This window comes from Ovis canadensis, chromosome 21 (assembly GCF_042477335.2).
Source record: "Ovis canadensis isolate MfBH-ARS-UI-01 breed Bighorn chromosome 21, ARS-UI_OviCan_v2, whole genome shotgun sequence".
Classification (NCBI taxonomy): Eukaryota; Metazoa; Chordata; class Mammalia; order Artiodactyla; family Bovidae; genus Ovis; species Ovis canadensis.
Window position 1 is genome coordinate 40,647,439 of NC_091265.1, and position 20,520 is coordinate 40,667,958.

Genomic DNA, 20,520 nt, shown 5'->3' on the forward strand with positions numbered 1-20,520 from the left:
AGCTGGAGGGAATTACGGAAACATGGAGAAACACTGTATGGGAGACTTCTATTAAATTTGCTGTTTTGAGTTATGACCTCCGCCCCCCTCCCAATTCAACCACTCACTAACTGCTAACAACCACTTCATGAAACTTTTACTTTCAGCAAAGGGTCAAAAACATTTTAAAGAGAAGGGTGGGTGATTTAATGCTCTCATAGGCAATCATGTAAATAAGTAGATAAGGACTATGGTTAATGATGGGATGGCCAGTGATACACACTCCAAAAAATACTTTGGAACCAAGGGAAAAAAACCACGTAATAGTAGCCCTGGTCTAGTATCTGGAACTTTGTGGCCAGCCTGTGATGAGGAAGAAATGACGCATATGAAATGAAAGATGAGTGCTTCACATAAAGTCTCGTGAGACAGTACAACTATAAGGAGGTGGTTATTTCATGAATCCTAGTGCTTGGCTGAGTACAACAGACTTTTAGTAGAAATCTGTCCACAAGCCACTTCACTGGACTGACTCCCAAGGGTCTATGCTGTGAAGTTAAGAGCTTTATATCTGGGGCGCACTATTTCCAAGACCAACTCTGACTCTGGCACAAGAGTCTTTGGAGGCACACTCACCCAGTTCTTTCTCTTCTTCTTCTTTGAATCGGTCTCTATGTTGCTGCCCACACTGGAGTGGCTGGTGGCGCTGTTGATGCTGGAGACGCTGTCGGAGGAGTGCTGCCTGCGGATGCGGAGGTCTGTGGCCTGGGAGGTTCCGTTGCCTGGAGACCCAAGATCCAAGGCATCAGGAGCTGCTGACTTTGCCCCTTCCTTTGCCCCAGGATTTACACCCAAATTCACACACCCAGGGACTACTAGCTATTTCCCATTAGACCTCACCTGCTGTTCCCAAATACTGGGTTTAAGGTCCTTGAGTAGGTGGCATGCCCTCTTTGATCAGTTAAAGGTGAACTCTTTTCATTTTGCCCAATAGAAGTCAGGGGAGGCTCAGCGACAACTCCCCCACACCTGCTCTCTTGAGCTTTAGACACGACAGTGTGTCCCCAAGCTGGCAGTAGTCATTTGCATTGTGAGCGCCTCCTTTGCTGTCTCTGCTCCTGCTGCACCAGCTTTTTCATGCCCTTGGACATGCCATGCCCATGTCCTCTCACTGCCTGACAGCTACTATTCTCTCTTCCTGGGATGCTCTTCTCCCTCTGTTCTGCCTGGCCAGCTCTTATCAATCCTTCTCACGTCACCCCTAGCCTCACTTTCCAGGAGGCCTGCCAGCTGAGCTGACAGTGGTACCAGAAATAACACTGCCCCCAAAAGCAGTGAGACCAAAATAAACCTTGCAGACAGTGTTCCCCACAAGCACAAGACGACACCAACAGCTCTCTCTTTAGAGCACTGGTTTCAGGGGCAGACGTGGGTTCTCGTCCCATTTCTGTTTCTTACACTCAGTGGCCTCAGGTTGGGATCATCGGCTCTAAAACTCATTATTCCCTTCAGTACAATGTGGAGGGAGGACCAGCATCGCCCTCATAAGCATGTTGTGGACAGAAAACGGGTTAATGAAATCATTAAAACACTGAGTGTAGTGCTCAGAACACAGTGAATGTTCCATAAGTATTGGCTCTATCACCTATCAGTACTCTTCATTTCATTTTTGATGTAACTCCTCATGCCCACATTTTCCCCCACCACCGCAAGTAACATACATAAGGACAAAGCAATTCCTTCCAAAATGTTTCCCGGGACAAATGAGGGATTAACCCATTTTAGGCAGCCCCACGTCAGTAGGCAGAGTACCAGAGAACAGCAAAGAGAAATAAGAAAGTCTTCTTAAGTGAATGCAAAGAAATAGAGGAAAACAGTAGAATGGGAAAGACTAGAGATCTCTTTAAGAAAATTAGAGATACCAAGGGAACATTTCATGCAAAGATGGGCACAATAAAGGACAGAAATGGTATGGACTTAATTGAAGCAGGAGATATTAAGAAGAGGTGGCAAGAATACACAGAAGAACTATACAAAAAAGTTCTTCACGACCCAGATAAACATGATGGTGTGATCACTCACATAGAGCCAGATATCCTGGCATGTGAAGTCAAGCAGGCCTTAAGAAGCATCACTACAAACAAAGCTAGAGGAGGTGATGGAATTCCAGCTGAGCTATTGCAAATCCTAAAAGATAATGATTTGAAAGTGCTGCACTCAATATGCCAGCAAATTTGGAAAACTCAGCAGTGGCCACAGGACTAGAAAAGGTCAGTTTTCATTCCTATCCCAAAGGCAATGCCAAAGAATGTTCAAACTACTTCACAATTGAACACATTTCACACACTAGCAAAGTAATGCTCAAAATCCTCCAAGCTAGGCTTCAACAGTATGTGAACCAAGAACTTCCAGATGTACAAGCCGGATTTAGGAAAGGCAGAAGAATCAGAGATCAAATTGCCAACATCCGCTGGATCATAGAAAAAGCAAGAGAATTTCAGAAAAACATCTACTTCTGCTTCATTGACTATGCTAAAGTCTGACTGTGTAGATCACAACAAACAGTAGAAAATTCTTAAAGAGATGAGAATACCAGACCACCTTACCTGCCTGCTGAGAAACCTGTATGCAGATCAAGAAGCAACAGTTAGAACTGGACATGGAACAACAGACTGGTTCAAAATTGGGAAAGCAGTATGTCAAGGTTGTATATTGTCACCCTGCTTATTTAACTTATATGTAGAGTACATCATGCAAAATGCCGGGCTGGATGAAGCACAAGCTGGAAATGAAGCACAAGCTGGAATTAAGATTGCCAGGAGAAATATCAATAATCTCAGATATGCAGATGATACCACCCTTATGGCAGGAAGTGAAGAGGAACTGAAGAGCCTCTTGACAAAAGTGAAAGAGGAGAGTGAAAAAGCTGACTTAAAACTCAACATACAAAAAACGACGATCATGGCATCTGGTCCCATCACATCATGGCAAATAGATGGGGAGACAATGGAAACAGTGACAGGCTTCATTTCCTTGGGCTCCAAAATCACTGCAGATGGTGACTGCAGTCATGAAATTAAAAGACACTTGCTCCTTGGAAGAAAAGCAATGATCAACCTAAACAGTGTATTAAAAAGCAGAGCTATTACTTTGCTGACAAAGGTCCATATAATCAAAGCTATGGTTTTTCCAGTAGCCATGTATAGATGTGAGAGCTGGACAATAAAAAAGGCTGAGTGCCAAAGAATTGATGCCTTTGAACTGTGGTGCTAGAGAAGACTCTTGTGATTCCCTTGGACAGCAAGGAGATCAAACCAGTCAATCATAAAGAGAATTAGTCCTGAATATTCATTGAAAGGACTGATGCTGAAGCTCTAATCCCTTGGCCACATGATGCCAAGAGCCAACACATTGGAAAAGACCCTGATGCTGAGAAAGATTGAAGGCAGGAGGAGAAGGGGACAAAAGAGGACGATATGGTTGGATGGCATCACTGACTCAGTGGACAGGAGTTTAAGCAAACTCTGGGAGATGGTACAGGACAGGGAAGCCTGGAGTGCTGCAGTCCATGGGGTTGCAAAGAGTAGGACAGGACTGAGCAACTTAACAACAACAACAGGTCAGTCTGTAAATATCAAAACATTAGTGAAATTAAGGCTGTGGAATACTCTGATACTTGGTCAAGAGAGAGACATCTTCCATTTTGAGATATACCAGAGAAGAGGACAAGCCAGAACAGCTCTCTTCCTAGAAGCCATCATTAACTGGATGCAGTGTCTTCTAAGCCCTGTCCAACTGACACAGACTCCCGCCCTCTAGGAGGGCGGCTGCATCATATATTGTCAGGGGAGGGATCCTCAGGGCAGGCAGGTCGCCAGACTGAAAGCTGTTTCCCTTCCTCTACCTTTGCAATTGAGCTCCGGGGTGTTAATGACTCCATTAATGGCAGCCTGGGCAGCTGCGTTCTGTTTCTTCAGCAGCTCAATGGTTTTTCTTAACTCATTCAGTTCTGAATCCTGAGGAACAGAAAAAAAGACTGGTCATCCCCAAATCATTCTGTACTGAGTTCAACTGAAGTCAGCTTAGCATCAGCTTAGAGGCGAGGAGAGAATGAAGGAGCTGCAGGAAACCTTTGTCACAAACGTTAGCCTGGATCAGTTTTCAACAGGCGTCTGTGAGCACAGGACAGCAAACAGGACTAAGATCTGTTGCCAGCGCAGTTACCATCACTCCGTCCAAGTCATATTTTCACTCAATAAATTCTGTTCTTTCAGATTCAATTCCAATAGTCCAACAAGCACACTACAATCTATACAATTTCCTGGAATAAAACCGGATCATGCTTTTAGGTTTGTTAATTCTAAGCAGGGAGGGAAGAAGCATCCTGTTTTACCTTCTGCTCAGCCGTCATGGTTAAGCTCTGGAGCCTGATGGTCATGTTTCCAAGACTCTGCTCAAAGGCTGCCACGAGGTGAGCCTGGAGGGGAAAGACACATTTCCCTGCAGTTACATTATCTTGCAAGGTTTGCTGCTGCTGTTTAGTTGCTAGGTCGTGTCCAATTCTTTGCGACCCCATGGACTATAGCCTGCCAGGCTCCTCTGTCTACAAGCTTTTCCAGGCAGGAATACTGGAGCAAGTTGCCATTTCCTCCTCCAAGAGGTCTTCCTGAAACAGGGATCAAACCCATGTCTCCTGTTTGGCAGGCTGATTCTTTACCACTAAGCCAGCTGGGAAACCCACCTTGCAAGGCAGGCGTGCCTTAAGAGTGCTGGGTCTTAAAGATGGAAATCTTACTGGGGACACGTGGGTGAGCCCCTGTCGACTTCTTCAGCCTCTTGAGCCCCCACTCCCCACCACTCTCTGGGATCTGGTTACTCTAGCCTTTCACATTCTCCAACGCCACAGACACACACAGACACACAGACACACAGACACACAGACACACACAGACACACACACACAGACACACACACACAGACACACACACACGGGATCACTAATTTACTACACTGCAGGATACCTTTCGTTCCACAGGCACCAAGCTCACAGTAGAGGCTCACAGTGAGCATGTTTACAGAATGGACGAACAAAGTGGTTGGCAGATGTTGCCTGTTATAATCCTGGTTAACAAAAAGCCGCCAAAAGGCCCATCTGCTACCACCTCAGAGAACCTGCTCCCTGTTCCCCCTGGAGTGAGGACTTTCTCTGGGGCTCCCCTGCACTTTCATGTATCTCTGTAGAAGACAGCATCAGACACGCCATTATCCTATATATTACAAAGACAGCTTTAAAAATGCTGCCAATTATAGTTGAAATATGCATCCAATTTTAAGAGATGTTAGGAACATGAAAAAAAAAAGTGTATCTTAGAATTGAGAGATGTGATGTTTCCTTGTCTGCCCCTTTCTTTGCAACCCTCTTCAAGGGCAAGATGCAACTCTGTGTCCCTAAAACTTCTTCCATAGAGCAGTAGGTGAGAGAGCAGTGAGTTGACTGAGGATCCTGATAATATTGTTAAAACCAAGGATAAAGAATGGATAAGTCATCTAACCCTGCAGGCCTCAGTTGCTTCATCTATAAAATGGGAGCCGCATCTCTGTTCCTCCCAGGGTGATTCTGAGTACCGACTGACGCAATGTGGTTGAAAATGATCTATAAGCTGCTAAGGAACTGCAAAACACAGGCATGACTAGAGCCTGTGGGGAACAGATGGGGTTTGGGAACAGATATTCTGAGAACACAGGTGTAGAGAGATGAAGAAAAGGTCCTAGGAGCGGGGTGGGTAGATACACAGAAGGTCACGGGAGGAACCAGAAGGACCGGCAAGGTACCTGAGTCTTGGGAGAAGTGAGACCTGATGGTTCTGGAAAATTCTCCAGACAAACGTGATAGATGCATAGAGTGAAGAAGACAAGGGTGGGAGAGGAGCCATCACCCTAGGCTCTAAGGGGGTCAGGATCAGCACACATCTCAGACTAGGGAGGAGAGACTTGAGGGGTGAGTGGGAGGCCTCTTACTGGACTTCATGGAACAGGGAGACTGAGGGTAAGACACCTCTAGGACCAACTGTTGAGCCTCTTTCCCATTGGCCGTAGGAGCTGGCAGGGGACGTGAGCACTTGTCGAACAAAGGTTAAATGGCCTGGCCAGCTTCTTTCTGATTGCGTGCCCTCCCTCACAAAAAACTGAGAAAATGCCTTTGCATTGTAAAATAAAGTGATATGCTTCAGTCTGCCCTGGAGAATGTGGCAGGGACAAAAGCCAACCAGATTGGAGACAGTCAGGGCATGGAGGTGAACAAGTTGACTGCTACCCTGGCACTTCAAAGGAATGACAAGGTCAAATTTAAATGCCTGAATTTCCATTTATTTTGATTCCTCGTTTGACTGCCACCCAAGATTCTATTTGTGGGCATGAAAACTTTCTATTCGTTTAAAAACAAAAGCAAAAACCTGAGCCCACGAAGACTGCTTATCGAGAGAGTGTTTTTGCAAACTGAAGAAGAAACCACATGTGCTCCAAAGAACCAGAGGATCGCATTTTGCTGGTGAGCAAAAGGACTGAGTCACGGTCTCAATTATGAAAATACGGGCCAAGAGGCTGGTTCAGAGCCGCGCAACAGCCTTCTCAGCAAGCAGCATTCTCACATTCCCAGGGAAAACAAACACAAGCAGTATAAAAACACCCAGAGAAGGTGGCTTTGAGTAGTGTGCCCTAGAAAAAACAAACACGGCTTGGCCTGCGAGAAAGATGGCAGACAGTAAAACACGTTAGCACTGCCGGTGGTGTGTGGCAAGACTAAATATTTACTTTAAAACAATATGGGATTCAGTGGCTTTTATGAGGAGCAAAATGGATTAGTGAAATAATAATAATGTGAGGGATCTCACTCTTACTCTTCTGGATCAGAGAGGAGAGTTCCAAATGGCCTAGTGAAAGGTCCCTTGGAGGCAGCATGAGGTCACTGGAGGAGTTAATCAAGTTCTTTGATACACAAATTACTATTTTTCAATTAGTAAGGGGCAGTCATTGATAGCTGTAGTTCTTAATAAGGACAGTATTTCCAAATCACTTGCTGTCAAACCTCATGTGTTTCAAGGAGACCCCTGGCTCAGTAATTGATGATGTCTCAGTCTTCGAAAAAGACTCTAAACCTCAAATTCCAGATCTAACATCAATTTCTGATCTTTTTTCTTTGTATTTATTTATTTATTTGGCTTCACCAGGTCTTAGTCGCAGCATGCAGGATCCAGTTTGGTTCCCTGACCGGGGATTGAACCCGGGCCACCTGCATTGGGAGCATGAAGGCTTAGCCACTAGACCACCAGGGAAGTTCCAAATTTCTGATCTTTTAGGATACAGTAATAGAGAAAAAAGTTAAGAAAATAAAGAAAGATTAAAAAAAAACACACAGTAGCCTAGTATACTAGGGTTTTGGGGGAAAGGCAAAAAAAAGGGGGGAGGGGAAGCAGAGATTTCCAGAAATGTAAGAAAGCACAGGAGAATGAATAGTTCAGAGTAGTCAGCAATTACTGAGCCTATAATTAAGGTCAAGTACTCTGCTAGGTACTTCATGTGCAGACTTTAAAATGAAATGGAAAGTTTCCTCTAGAAGACTCAGGCTCAAACCAGGAATTACATGGGCAAAAGCTCCAGATATTTACTAATTACAGTCCTGGTCCAAAGAAGACAAGCTTTTTGCTTTTCATTTTAACAGCATGCTGGGATCACGCAGGTGGCTTTCTGACGGGCTCACACTCACAATCTATGGTCCTAGACTGGTGGTGTGCTCCCAAGCAGGAAGCCCTGCCTCTGAGGCATCTCAGCACCTTCAAAAACCTCAGGCTCTGCCTCTGAGCTGCAGCCCTGACAACTTAGGTGCCCTGCCACCTTAACAGACTGGTCTGATGTGGTAGGAGATCTCTGCCTCTACTCTGACCCCGCAAATCCTGTAACCACACCACAGTTAGGAAGCTAACTTAACCACCTAACAGATGAGTGTGCTCATGATGTGCCCTGACCTTTGCCCTTCTTCCACACTGCCCTCATTCCCACTTCTTTCTCCCTTCCACCCCAGCCCTCTTCCCCCACATACACGCCATAGATTCTAATCACACTGAGCTTCTTACAGTTTCCAAATGCAGCAACATCTTCACCTTGGGCTTTTGCACAAATTACTCTCTTTGGTTAGAATGCTGTCCTTCCCATGCATCCTCCCCTACCCAGCAATCTTAAGATGTAACCTCCTCCAGGAAGCCTTTCCTGACTTCTCCCAGCCCCATCAAAACTGATCTAGGCATTCCTCTCAAGTATTCCCACAACCATCTCCCTTTATTGCTATCATAACAGCTATCATGTCATCGCAAAACTGTTTTGTCTCTCTGCTGTACCACAGAAAGAACACTAAGATGACAGTGATTATGCTTGCTTTGCTGTTGAACCCACATTGCCCGGGGCATAGTTGGCACTTAAACAGCTGCTGAATTGAATGCTGGTTGGCAGTGCCTCCTGAACACGTAATTGTGTATATTATATAATAATTACAGAGCAGTCAGCCATTTATTGTGGAGTCGTAGATTTTCTTCTTTCTCTCTCTTAAGATGAAAATTTCCAGAAAGAGAAAGGAAAATGAACCGTTCTGAGCACTCAATCTATTTCAGGTACTGATCACATTACACCCCTGAGAGCTAAGTATTATCATCTCCCAGAGCACTGAGGAGCAAAGGCAGGCTCAGAAGTGAAAGGATCTGCCCAAAGCACAGAGCCAGTAAGTGTCAGAGCTGACACGCACACCCTCAATACCAAACCCTGTGTCTCTTTCGTTACACCACTGCCTCTATAATGCTCCGAGGCAGCCATGGCTACCGCTCTGGGTCTATACTCACATTTGCTGTCAGCTGGGTGGTCAAAGCAGAAACTTTTTCTTGGGAGGCATCCAGTTCCCGCCGTAGTTTGCGAATCTAAAGATGACAAGGAACAGAGTTACTTGCTTTGGGAGTCCACTTCCAGGATGAGCTGGGAGAAAGAACTGACCATAGGGAAAGACGGAAGAAATCCAACTAGCAAAATGTTCCTTACCTCTGACTGGCATTTTTCTTCTGGCTGTAAAGAAAAACATAGACGAAATTAGACCAGTTGAGGAACAACTGGAGGGCCATATTTGGACACTTGCAGCAGTCTTAAAGATTATTAGCTTCTCTTCCAATGGACTTCTCTAAATAAACCGGTTCAGTTCATGTGACCAATCAGAAAGGCCAAATACAAACCATGTATGATTTTAAGAAATTAGGAAGAATTAGGAAATACTCTGGCTATATTGATTGTGAGCAGTCCCCTGCTCCCACATGGAGATGACGGCAGGGAGAAGGGGTGATGAGAAGAGGATAAGCCAGGGGAAGAGTTGCCAGATTTAGCAAATTAAAAAAAAAAAAAAGAACAGGGCACCCAGTTAGATTTTTTTCTCTTTTAAGTATGTTCCATGCAACAGTGAGAACACACTTATACTAAAAAATTATTTGTTGTTTATCTGAATTTCAAATTTAATTGGGCATTCTATATTTAATCTGGCGATCCTACCTGGGAGGCAGGGAGGACAGCTCATAGGTTAATTCTGCCCCATTTTATTCCTCCCTCTCATCTCCCTAGGGCACTGAAGCAGAAACAGTAGCAGGGCAGGAAGGCTCTAGAAGTGAAGGGGACTGGGAGGCCCCATCGGCCAGCCTGGAGACTCCCCAGCTTATAAGAAGGAAGACGGCTGGCACATTCCTGCTGTTCCATCTGGAGCCCCCAGTTACCTGTGACCCTGGGGAGTAAGAACGAAGCCTATAGACTCTCTTACTGGAAAAACCTTCCATCCGGGGCCCTGGGTCTGTGATGACACAGCAATCACCAGCCAGAGACTACAAGCTACTTATCTCTTCCCATAGTGGGAGCCCACATGGGTTGGGGGGAACCTATTGCAAGGGGAACCATTCTTTCTCTCTTCTGGAGTTTCTGTAGGGGCCCATATAAGAAGAAACCCACAACCTCCAACATAGGCTTTCTTGGAAATGTTGGAAGTGTCCAATGGCCTTCTCTCTACATGCCACCATTTGTACTTCCTTGGGGTAGAGCAGCCAGGTAGGTGAGTGAAAATCAGTAAAGACTCTGTTATGTCCTGAGTCCTCTGTGTGTGTCATCATCCAGTTTCACTAGTGGCAAACCCATTACTCTTAAAGATCAGCATCTGACTCTGGTGTCTCCTCCTCTCAGTTAGAACGCAGAGGGGTATCACTCACCAGGCCCTGCAGTTGCCTATAACCATCAGCTGGGACAAGTGGGTAGCCGGCCTGACTGCCCCTCATACCTTGCTCCCCACTTGTGATCCTACCCCAGAAGACCCTCTCTCCAGGCTGATTCCTAACAGCAGCAACTAATTTTTAGGTACACTGTGACCAAGTTAGTTAATCCTTGCAGTAAGTCCACAAAGTAGGATGGCATTCCTTTTGAGGTTCAGAGAGGTTAGGTATCTTGCCTAAAGTCACACAGCTGGACAATCTCCTTATCTAAGACATGCTTTCAGAAGGTTGGGAGATGTCCTCACTGCTTACTCTTCCCTCTCTGATACTACTCAGCATCCCTCTTTGTCTGTCTGTCTGCCTGTCCATCAATTCATCCCCACCACGACTACCTATTGAATATTTATTGATTTCCAACTACGTGTCAAGCACCGTTTTAATAATCTGGGATACAGCTGTGAACATGACCAAGTCCCTCCTGTCTCCTGTTGTTTACATTCAGGTAATAATAAGTAGCATTTTACTAAACACTTACTATATGGCAAAGGCAGTTCCAAGCACTTGACATTTATTATTCATTGAATCCTCGTAACAACCCTTTGAGAAGGTACTAATATAATTTGCCCATGGTGACAGCTGATAAGTGGTGGAACTGGGATTGGATCCAAGGTAGTCTGGCTCCAGAGCTTATGATCTTAACCAGCACATACTCCTGGCTCTTTGACTACAGTGACATTCTCCTGGAGGCCTTCCAGAAACAAGGCCCTGGCTTCTGAGTCTGATCCAAAGGAGAAAAGTGAATGGTGATAGCGTCACAGCTATCTAACATTTGGGAGGCGAGTGGGAGGTCTGTTAGCAGGCTGAACCATCCACAGAGGACCAGCCCAACTTCTAAGCACTTCTATCAGCAGGACTAATGCTCTTTGCTCAGGCTGCTACCACCGTCTGTCCCTGCGCCCACCTGTCTCTGGGGTTGGGCCCAGGGTTCTCAATAGCACCCTGGAGAAATCGTGCGTTTTGTATCTTGCCCCCAACTGCTGCCGCACTTCTGTGCATCTGGGAACTCTGAGTAAAGCTCTGGGCCTCGGAGCCTCTACTGGGCAGTTCCCCTGGGAACTCAGCTGCCGCTCCCTACTGATCAAGAAAGCAAGTCTGTGCCAGATGTGCCCTCCGTAATTTTTTTGTATTCTGAGAGCTGGCCATGACCTCTCTATGGCATTTGTTTAGCATCAGGCTGTCTTTTCTTTCCTTTGTAATTAAAATTACAGGCAAATTTCAGCCAGAATGAACATTCTTGAGCATCTAAGAATTAGAGATTTCGGTGGGGGGCAGGGGGGAAGCATGTTATCATCCAATAAGAGCCTTTAAAACACCAGGGTATTAAACAGACTCTTTGGTCTGAGTTGGTGGCAACATAACAGACTCCAAAGATTTCTTTCTAGACAACAAATACGAACTTGTTTACCTTAACATTTGCAAAGGCGCCTAAGCATCTGTTTCAGAATTTCATCATCATCAAGGAGCTAATAATAGATAAGGGACCACACACCACTGTTTGGTGGTAGCAGTCTGGTCAGACTTGAAGTTGTCCTTGGAATGAGCATTGCACTCCATCAGTGAAAACATTCAAAGGTTAGACTATTTTTTTTAAGTCTGCAAAAGCAACTTATATTCTCAGAGAAGGCTCACGTAAAGGACAGTACATGGGAACCCTTGACTCACTGACCTCAGAGACCACCTGGCCTAGCTCCCTGAGACCAAGGGTAAAATGAAGAATAAGGAGGTAATTTGTCCAAAGTCATACAGTAAGAGAAAAAACTAGGGTTAGGTCTCAGGTCTCTTGCTATCCAGATAAACATGGAATTTAAAAGTATTAGTATTATTAGAAGAGAAGGCAATGGCACCCCACTCTAGTACTCTTGCCTGGAAAATCCCATGGGTGGAGGAGCCTGGTGGGCTGCAGTCCATGGGGTCACGAAGAGTCGGATACAACTGAGCGACTTCACTTTCACTTTTCCCTTTCATGCACTGAAGAAGGAAATGGCAACCCACTCCAGTGTTCTTGCCTGGAGAATCCCAGGGAAGGGGGAGCCTGGTGGGCTGCCATCTATGAGGTTGCTCAGAGTCAGACATGACTGATGCGATTTAGCAGCAGCAGCAGTATTATTAGGTTTTTGGTAATTTGTGAATTTATATCAACTCCAAAAGGACAATTTCAAATTTCATGAAACCACCAGCTTCAGGTCCACACACCAGAACAAAAGCTACTGAAAGAGAGCCTGTGGCTGCAAGAAATCTCAGTGGTGGGCATGAAAGGCACGAAGGGGCAGCAGCCAGGAACTGCACGTGATAGCTTCCTGCCGTCGAATTCTCACAGGTGAAGAGCTCCCGTCCTTTCGCTCTGAGGCTGGCTGAGGCAGGCCAGCCCCTAACTGTTGCTTTCCTGAGTGAAAAACGTGTGGACAGGAAACCCTGGGAAAACTTGGGGCTTGGGCACTGAAATGTCTGCTGCGGCAACACCGCACCAAACCTACAGAACTAGAGTCCCCCGGCCCCCGCCCCGTGCCTTCCACGCCTCTGGATTCTGCTTTCCGCAGCAGGCTCCTCTCTCCACCTCAGAGAGGAGGGGAGAGTCCTCAGGGCTCAGCCCAGATATTGCCATGTACTTGGGCCAGTAAATACTGTGGTGTTGGAGAAGACTCTTGAGAGTCCCTTGGACTGCAAGGAGATCCAACCAGTCCATTCTAAAGGGGATCAACCCTGGGTATTCTTTGGAAGGAATGATGCTAAAGCTGAAAACTCCAGTACTTTGGCCACCTCATGCGAAGAGTTGACTCACTGGAAAAGACCCTGATGCTGGGAGGGATTGGGGGCAGGAGGAGAAGGGAACGACAGAGGATGAGATGGCTGGATGGCATCACCGACTTGATGGACGTGAGTTTGAGTGAACGCTGGGAGATGGTGATGAACAGGGAGGCCTGGTGTGCTGTGATTCATGGGGTCACAGCGTCGGACACGACTGAGCGACTGAACTGAACGGACTGAAACACCGCGGAAGCAGTGACTCCAGGTCTCCAAGTACCCCCTCTGGTACCCTCATCACAGAACTTCATTCTAGAGGGGAAGACTAGGAGGCCTCAACCACTGACAGTTAGAAGGCCATCCTTGCGCTTTCCTGGATAATGGCTTGAATGACCCCTTCCCAAAGTTACTATATATAAAGGCTTTAAGATGAAAGCCCAGACTCTGATAACATTTCAGACAAGATGATGTAGCAGAGGAAAGAGGTTATTTTGGAGTTGGAGGGACAAGGTGGTAGGAACAGAAGAGAATGTTTCTAGGTCCTTCAGCTCAGACCATGTCAATAACCACTGAAGTCTGTCTGCTCGCTACACGCTCAAGAAGGAACAGTCTGGGCTCTTTAACTTGATTCTGGGATGGCCTTTAACTTACAAGGGGCTATCTACAGTTTGTCCCACGACATAGCCCAGATACCTGGCATTACCAAAATCTGAGTTATTAAAACATCTGTCCTTCATGGAACGAAGGTCTAAAGAACCCCCAATTTCCAATTAATCAGGTGTTTTTTCTCCTTATATGAATTCCCGAATGAAAGTTTTTAAGATAAATAGTCAGGCACATAGCCATAGAAAGCATCCCGAACAAATCCAGTACTGCTTGGCTACATGTGGCTTTTCTCAGTAGCCCTCTCACGGCTGACAGCTTTCCTTTACCAGAGCTTCCTCTGGGCTGTGTGCATTCTAGTCACTGCTTTTACCTGCATTTTCTTATTTCATTCAAACCTGTTATTTGAACACTGTGTGCTCAAGTTCTAGGCCCAGTTCTAGGCACTAGGAATAAAACCAGAAAAAAGTCCTTGTCCTCCAGGAGTTTACGTTGCAGTGAATAGTAATCTTCACATATTTAATTCTCAGTACAACTCCACAAAGTAGGGACTGCTACTCTTTCTACTTTACAGACAAAGAAACAGGGAGATACAAAGTTGAAAAAGCCATCTTGGCACTTCCTTGGTAGTCCAATAGTTAAAGAATCTGCCTTCCAATGCAGGAGAAGCGGGTTCGATCCCTGACTGGGGAACTGGGATCTCACATGCCAAGGAGCAACTATGATTGTGAGCCACAGCTAGAGAGTCCATGTGCCACAACAAAAGATCCTGAATGATGCATGCCATAACTAAGACCCCATGCAGTCAGATAAGTGAGTGAATTTTTTTTTAAAAAAAAGAAAGAAAAAACAGTAAAAGGCATCTTATACATTCTAACCAGTTACTACCTGAAGTGCAATGCCACTTTAACAAAAGTCAGCTTCTGATTTATTGGTTGGTACATTACAATCAATAGCTGTTTGTAAATTTCAAATTGTGTTCCCTAACTAATTGATCCCCTTATGATGGAAATACTTTCTCTAGGAGACATGCTTATATTTTATTTTTGACACACATAGCCATACAGCATTGATTTATACTCACTGTAGAATAAATTGATGATGTGCTGGAAACCAAGGAGAGTGAGGATCCATGAACTATGAATAAAAGAAAAAGTAAAGGTCAATTGTACAGCTGGCTACTAGGTAGCCCAAAAGGGGAAGGGAAGAAGAAACTCGGCATCAGAGGACACTACCAGGCTTAGAGCAACAACCTCACCGTGACCCAACCTTGTCTGGTTCGGTGACAGGTCAAAGTCAAGTAAGGAATAATTTTCTATGGGAGTCGTTTTTCTGTTACCACATTTTATTTCCTACAACCTTCTAAATACTTCCCCCCTCTGCCTATCAAAATAATACATAATTAAGTTAAATGTTGCAAGTACAGAGAAGTGTTAAGAAGCATATTCACTGTCATCAATTGTGTGACTCAGTTCTAATACCCAGAGGCAAGTGCTACCTGCTTTGTTCCAGCAGATTTTATTCCTTTCTTTTCTCTTATATGTCCCTTAAGGTTAAAATTGTGTTGCAAATGTATTTTATATTTTGCCAGCATCTGTCCTTTGTGCAAGCAAAAAGATGATGAGTCGATTATTCTGAACATAAGAGTCTGGCTGTTGGCTACAGTAAATTCATTCAAGATGACCATGTAGTAGAACATTGGTTAGAAAACATACCCATTGAAACTTAGGTTCTTCGTCTGATTTTTGTCATGTTTACAAAGTGTCCTCTTCCTTGATTGTGACTGGACTTTGGGACTTAGAACCATCCTGTACTTTCCTCCTTCACCTCCTGCCCCCCACGCCCAAACCATGGAAACATTTTATTATCTGTTTTCATGTAATTTTAAGCCACGGTCTTCATCAGGACTAGGTATTCTGGCTGACTTCTCTTCTTGGAAACCAAATTCTTTAATGACGTTTTCCTAGTAATCTCTCAAAAAACTGCCTGAAAGATAGAAATATGCCTGTGGAGAAATCACAGACCTTTGCGTTGGTCACAGGTTCCCTGATCAGGAGTGGAATGGCCCTCCCCTCCCCACCACACCGCACTCTCACCTGTGATCTGAGAGTGGGAAGCTGGAGAGGAACACACGTGTACTAAGCAGCTTTCACTTACCACCCAAGGAGTGAACTCAACTTGGATCAGCGGTTGGCGGAAGCTGCCTGACCACAGATGTCTCATGAACGGCTGCACCACCCTCCCTGGTGCCTCCACAACGTATTCCCAATAAATGTCCCGAACCCCAGCCTTCCTTCAGGCTATCATACTCTGAATCCTGCCCTGCTCTCTCACGCATGACCTGTGAAGTTCTTTGCCATCTCAGAGTCTCTTTCGGTGCAGTGCCCTTGGTTTAGGAAGTTTCCCATCGCTGCCCATTCAGATCTCCAGCAGGATCAGCTCAAACATCATCTTCTCCAGGAACCTGACCTGGAGAAGGTTCCCAGATGGCAGGTTCCTCTCCAGGGCAGCTTCCTCTCTCCTCTGACTATACAGATCCTGGGCTTGCACTTCTGGTCCTCTCCTCTCTCAGAAGTTGCCAGCTTCCCTGAGGCCGTCCCTGCACTGTCACTTACATCCACCCTCCTCAGCAATGCCTGGGGTTCTAGATCTTTCCCTCTGTTCTTCCTCCATCTATCATTCACCTGGCCTGTGCCCATAAAAAGTCAACTTAAGGTGTTAATGGCCAATAATGGCTTTCAGTGTTAATATGTCCACACATTAACATAAGTCTCTCATGGCCCAAGCTAGCGGTCTAACGATCCCAAAGGGTAAGTTACTTTAGCCCCATGACACAGACACTAGCGGGGAAATGACAGTGGAGGCCAAGGTTGGGGAAGAGATGTGAGTAGCATGGAGCCGCCCTGCCATCACACTGCCCTGCCAGACGCTGGCTCCGGAGGCCTGCACAGGGCTTCTGTGTGGACTTTGGCTGCTGAAAAAATGGAAGTCTGACTCTTATTTCTCTGTCTCATACACATGGATTCACTGATACTGCCTTCAGCAACATCTCAGGGCAAGCTTGGGGCCGCACGCAGAGAGAGGCACATCTGGCAGGCTTCGGGTGGAGGTAATTATTTTTCTCTATAATTAACTCCTCTTGTAACTAGCAACAGCAAGGCTGTGGTCCAAAGGAAGAGTCCTTGCTTTCCAGATCAACCCCGAGCTGAATGTGGCTGCCCGAACCACTGCAGCTGGCCCTCCTTCAAGTACGCTGAGCCAAGGCAGAGCCTGGGTTATGTGGCTGGGATACTTCTGGACAACAAAACGCACATAAGACTTAAAAAGCCCAGAGCAGCAGAGGCATGCCCTGCAGCTTCCTCCCTAGACCTATACTTCCCCAAATTTGAAGGTACAAGGAACTACAGAATATCCAGGCTACCTCTGCCACCGACTATCTGAAACCCAGAGAGGGTAAGCGACCCGTGTAAGGTCCTACAGCATTCAGGAACAAGATCTGTGGACCAGAAATCTGGAGATGGCTTTGCCCTTGAGTGACCTCATTTACTGGTTTCTGAGGTTTACTTTTCTGTTTTTGGTAAAGCCTTCTGGTATATTTAGAATGGCTTCCTAAAGCCCTCGTTCAATCTACACAGGCATAAGCTGGGACTAAGCAAGCACGCAGTGTGTGTGTGAGAAGCGTGTGACTTCACCCCAACCTAAAGCACAGATGGGGTGAAATCGCATGATGGAATGACAACTGGGCATATTCTAGCCAACAAAGCAAACAAGCGCCTCTGCTGTCACACTTGGGCATCATATATATATACACACACACATATATTTTATATATATATATAATGTACATATTCAGCTTCATACTAACCAAAGCAATTTCTCACTTATAGTACTGTTTGAAGTGATCCTCGACATCACAGAGAATGTGTAGGTAATATTCCAAGTAGGGCAGGAATTTCCACCCCTAATGAAAGCAGGAGTAAACTAAGGTCCAGAGGGGTTAAGAGACGTGGTCAAGCACACACAGGTAGTCAGGAGTGGAGAGAGAACGTGAATCTGGCCATCGCACTCTAGACGCCCCTCTGCTACTGGGGGCTGCGAAAGGAGGCAGTGAGATGAGATGCAGTTCTTGTGGCTACTGGGCCACCCTCTCAATCAGCTAAGAAAGCATAACTGAAGACGGAGACCACACTGATGAAGGTTCATGTAAGAGAGCCCAGCTATGGCCAAGGTAAAGCGTAAAGTAGGATTGAACAGAAAAAACAGAGGGCTGGGAGCTCAGGAGTTCAGTACCTAGTAGTCCTGACTGCAAAAAGTCCCCAAGTCACTTCTTCTGTTCAATTTTGCCATAAAAAAAATGGGGTTGAAATGGCCCAGGGGGAGAAGGATAAAATAAAACGTACAACTGTTCCAATAGCTACCACTGATGGAGTACTTACTATAAACCCCTTTCAAAGTCATTCTACGAAATGCCTTCTAGGATTTATCTCACCTAATCTTCATGTCAGTCCTTTGAAGTAGGTACAATTATTTTCCACATTTTAGTGAACAGGAAATAGGCTGACCAAGGCAAGTCCCTTACCGAAAGTCACCATTCTAACAGTGGAGGTACCAGGACTTAAATCCAAGTGTAACTCAGGGGCGAGAAGCACAGGAGAGCTACAATACAGGATTTATTTACTAATAAGCGGCTTTGTTTCTGTGGGCTCCAGATAAACTGGTTTAGACTGCACCAGTTCTTAGGGATGACTGGTAAAGTTCTGGATTTTTTTTTCAGTCCAAAGACATTCATTTGAAAAATGCCTCAAGCATCTCTCTAAAGTACACTATTAAAGCTGACTTGAAGATTGCATAATGTGCCTGATGGAAATTTACCTGAAATAACTTTGAAAGGTTGCACCTGGGCCATGCTTGTACTCATCTACATATTTATAACTTTTATTTCTTTCAAAAGGCAAAGTGCTAATTAGATCCCACAAAAACCTCACACAGGGACTTGTGCTAATTCTTCCCAAATTTCTATTAATATTTGCTTTCTGGCATATGATATACCTAACTGCCTCTTATGAGGAGGTTCTATTTGGTTCAAACATGAGATATGAATTTTTTCCCCAGCTGTTTCTGCAACACCAGGAGTTTATATATTCAAGAGGGGGGGGGAAATGTCTTCAGCCAGTGGAATTAAAAATACCTAACTGCATGAGCCCTATTTTGCTTTTGTAATGTAACAGCTTTGGAAGAAATAAAATCATTCTGATACCAAATTTCCCAAAAGATGAAGATGTAACATGTTTCTTAGTACTGATACATCGACAACAGCCCCTGCTCCTTCTCCCTGAATTCGATTTTACCTCTGCATGTGAGTTCCACGTCACCATGAATCATCAGGGTTTACAAAAGTCTAGACACTGCTTGTGGGCAAGCCCTTTTTATCAATGTCACTTTAACATCCCAGATATCCCACAGTTGTGCTGCCTGACAGCAGCTTGATTCCAGATGGAATAAATAAAAGCCATCTGATGATGATACTGTAATGGTCCTGGACCTTTATGAGGCGAAGTATGCTTGTTTGGACAAGTTGCAGGACGGAACTCCATTCACTCAGGTACACACAGGAGGGAGCAGATGAACAGGGCACACTCAAGACTCGAGTCATCATCAGGAGGGTGGGGAAATGCTTCCTGGCCATGCTCTGCTCGCCCACTGAGCAGAAAAAACTTCAAGATAAACGACCTACTCCTTCACCTTAGGATCAACATGCCCTCTGAGTGGTTACTGCTCTGAGTGGTTAAAGCACTGATTTCTAGCTCTTAAATCCAGCAAAACATTCTCAGTAACTCAGGCTCCACCCCGCCTTAATCCACCATCCCAGTGGGTTCCCATATATGGATTTACAGACTAGTTAGTGTCTGCTCCCTGGATGCAAACGATACAATCAGAGTGGAGAGAATGAAGGAAGATTAACCAGGGGGCAGCTGCTCTGTAACGAAACTCTAAAACTTTTGTTAAAAAGAACACTGGGGAGAGCAGAAACCAATATCCTGCATTTCTCCCCCTCTGGACTTATTTAGGGATTTCCTCAACAATCACAACTTCATTTGTTCCACCAGGAGGACGCTGGGCACATTTTCCCACTCTCACAGGGACTAGGAGCAGAGGGACTCGCCTCTCCACCCCTGTTATATTCTGTCACTGGAAAAGAAGGTACAGCTAGGGCTCTCAGCCTCGTTTGGCCTTCCTCTGGCTGGGGACTTCCAGCTGCCAGGACATCAATGCTGAAGCTGAGTGTTCAGGCTACGACAGGTACCAGCATTATTGGATTAACATTTATATATATTATTTTGTTTAATTCTCAGAATTTCAGGACCCAGGTACTCCTAATTTTTATCAGTGAAAATACAAAGGCACAGAGAGGTGAAGTTAATTTGTCCAAGATCATATACCTAAGAAGTAGTGGGGCTGGAATTCAAACCCCAGTAGTATTACCCCATATCCTCAACCATGTTCATCACTGGTAAGACACCAGTGATGATAAGACACAAGTATATTATCAACTTCACCTTTGCTTTTTGGGAGGCGGGTGGGGGGACGTGCCTGGCATTTTGGCTGCTGGCTCCCCTAACTCACACTTTGCCTGGAGGGAGAAGAAATGATTTGAGGTAGGAAGATGGCTGATGAAGGTGCCCACAGTAGTTTTCTCCCCCAAATTCTGATTAAAATGAACAAAACATAAAAATCCTACCCCAAATATTCCCAACTAGCAAGCAAAGAGGGAAAAGGGCAAAACTGAACGCAACAACCTTAAAGAAAAAACTGGTGCTTGAGAAAAGGAATAGAAGATTCTGGAGAGAAGTGGAGAAGC

At 45.3% G+C, this 20,520-nt stretch overlaps 1 protein-coding gene across 7 annotated transcripts in view; it reads right to left on the bottom strand.

The window, feature by feature from the left end:
* The window catches only part of NAV2 (neuron navigator 2), a 426,264-nt gene that overhangs the window by 38,164 nt on the left and 367,580 nt on the right, over window positions 1-20,520 (bottom strand). For all 7 annotated transcript variants that reach the window (XM_069565338.1, XM_069565336.1, XM_069565339.1 and 4 more), the window contains 6 exons: window positions 14,746-14,798; window positions 9,058-9,081; window positions 8,865-8,939; window positions 4,373-4,456; window positions 3,884-3,995; window positions 616-761 (listed from right to left, as the gene is read on the bottom strand). In XM_069565338.1, the coding sequence (XP_069421439.1) occupies window positions 616-761; window positions 3,884-3,995; window positions 4,373-4,456; window positions 8,865-8,939; window positions 9,058-9,081; window positions 14,746-14,798 (494 nt within the window). The remainder of the gene's footprint in view (window positions 1-615; window positions 762-3,883; window positions 3,996-4,372; window positions 4,457-8,864; window positions 8,940-9,057; window positions 9,082-14,745; window positions 14,799-20,520) is intronic.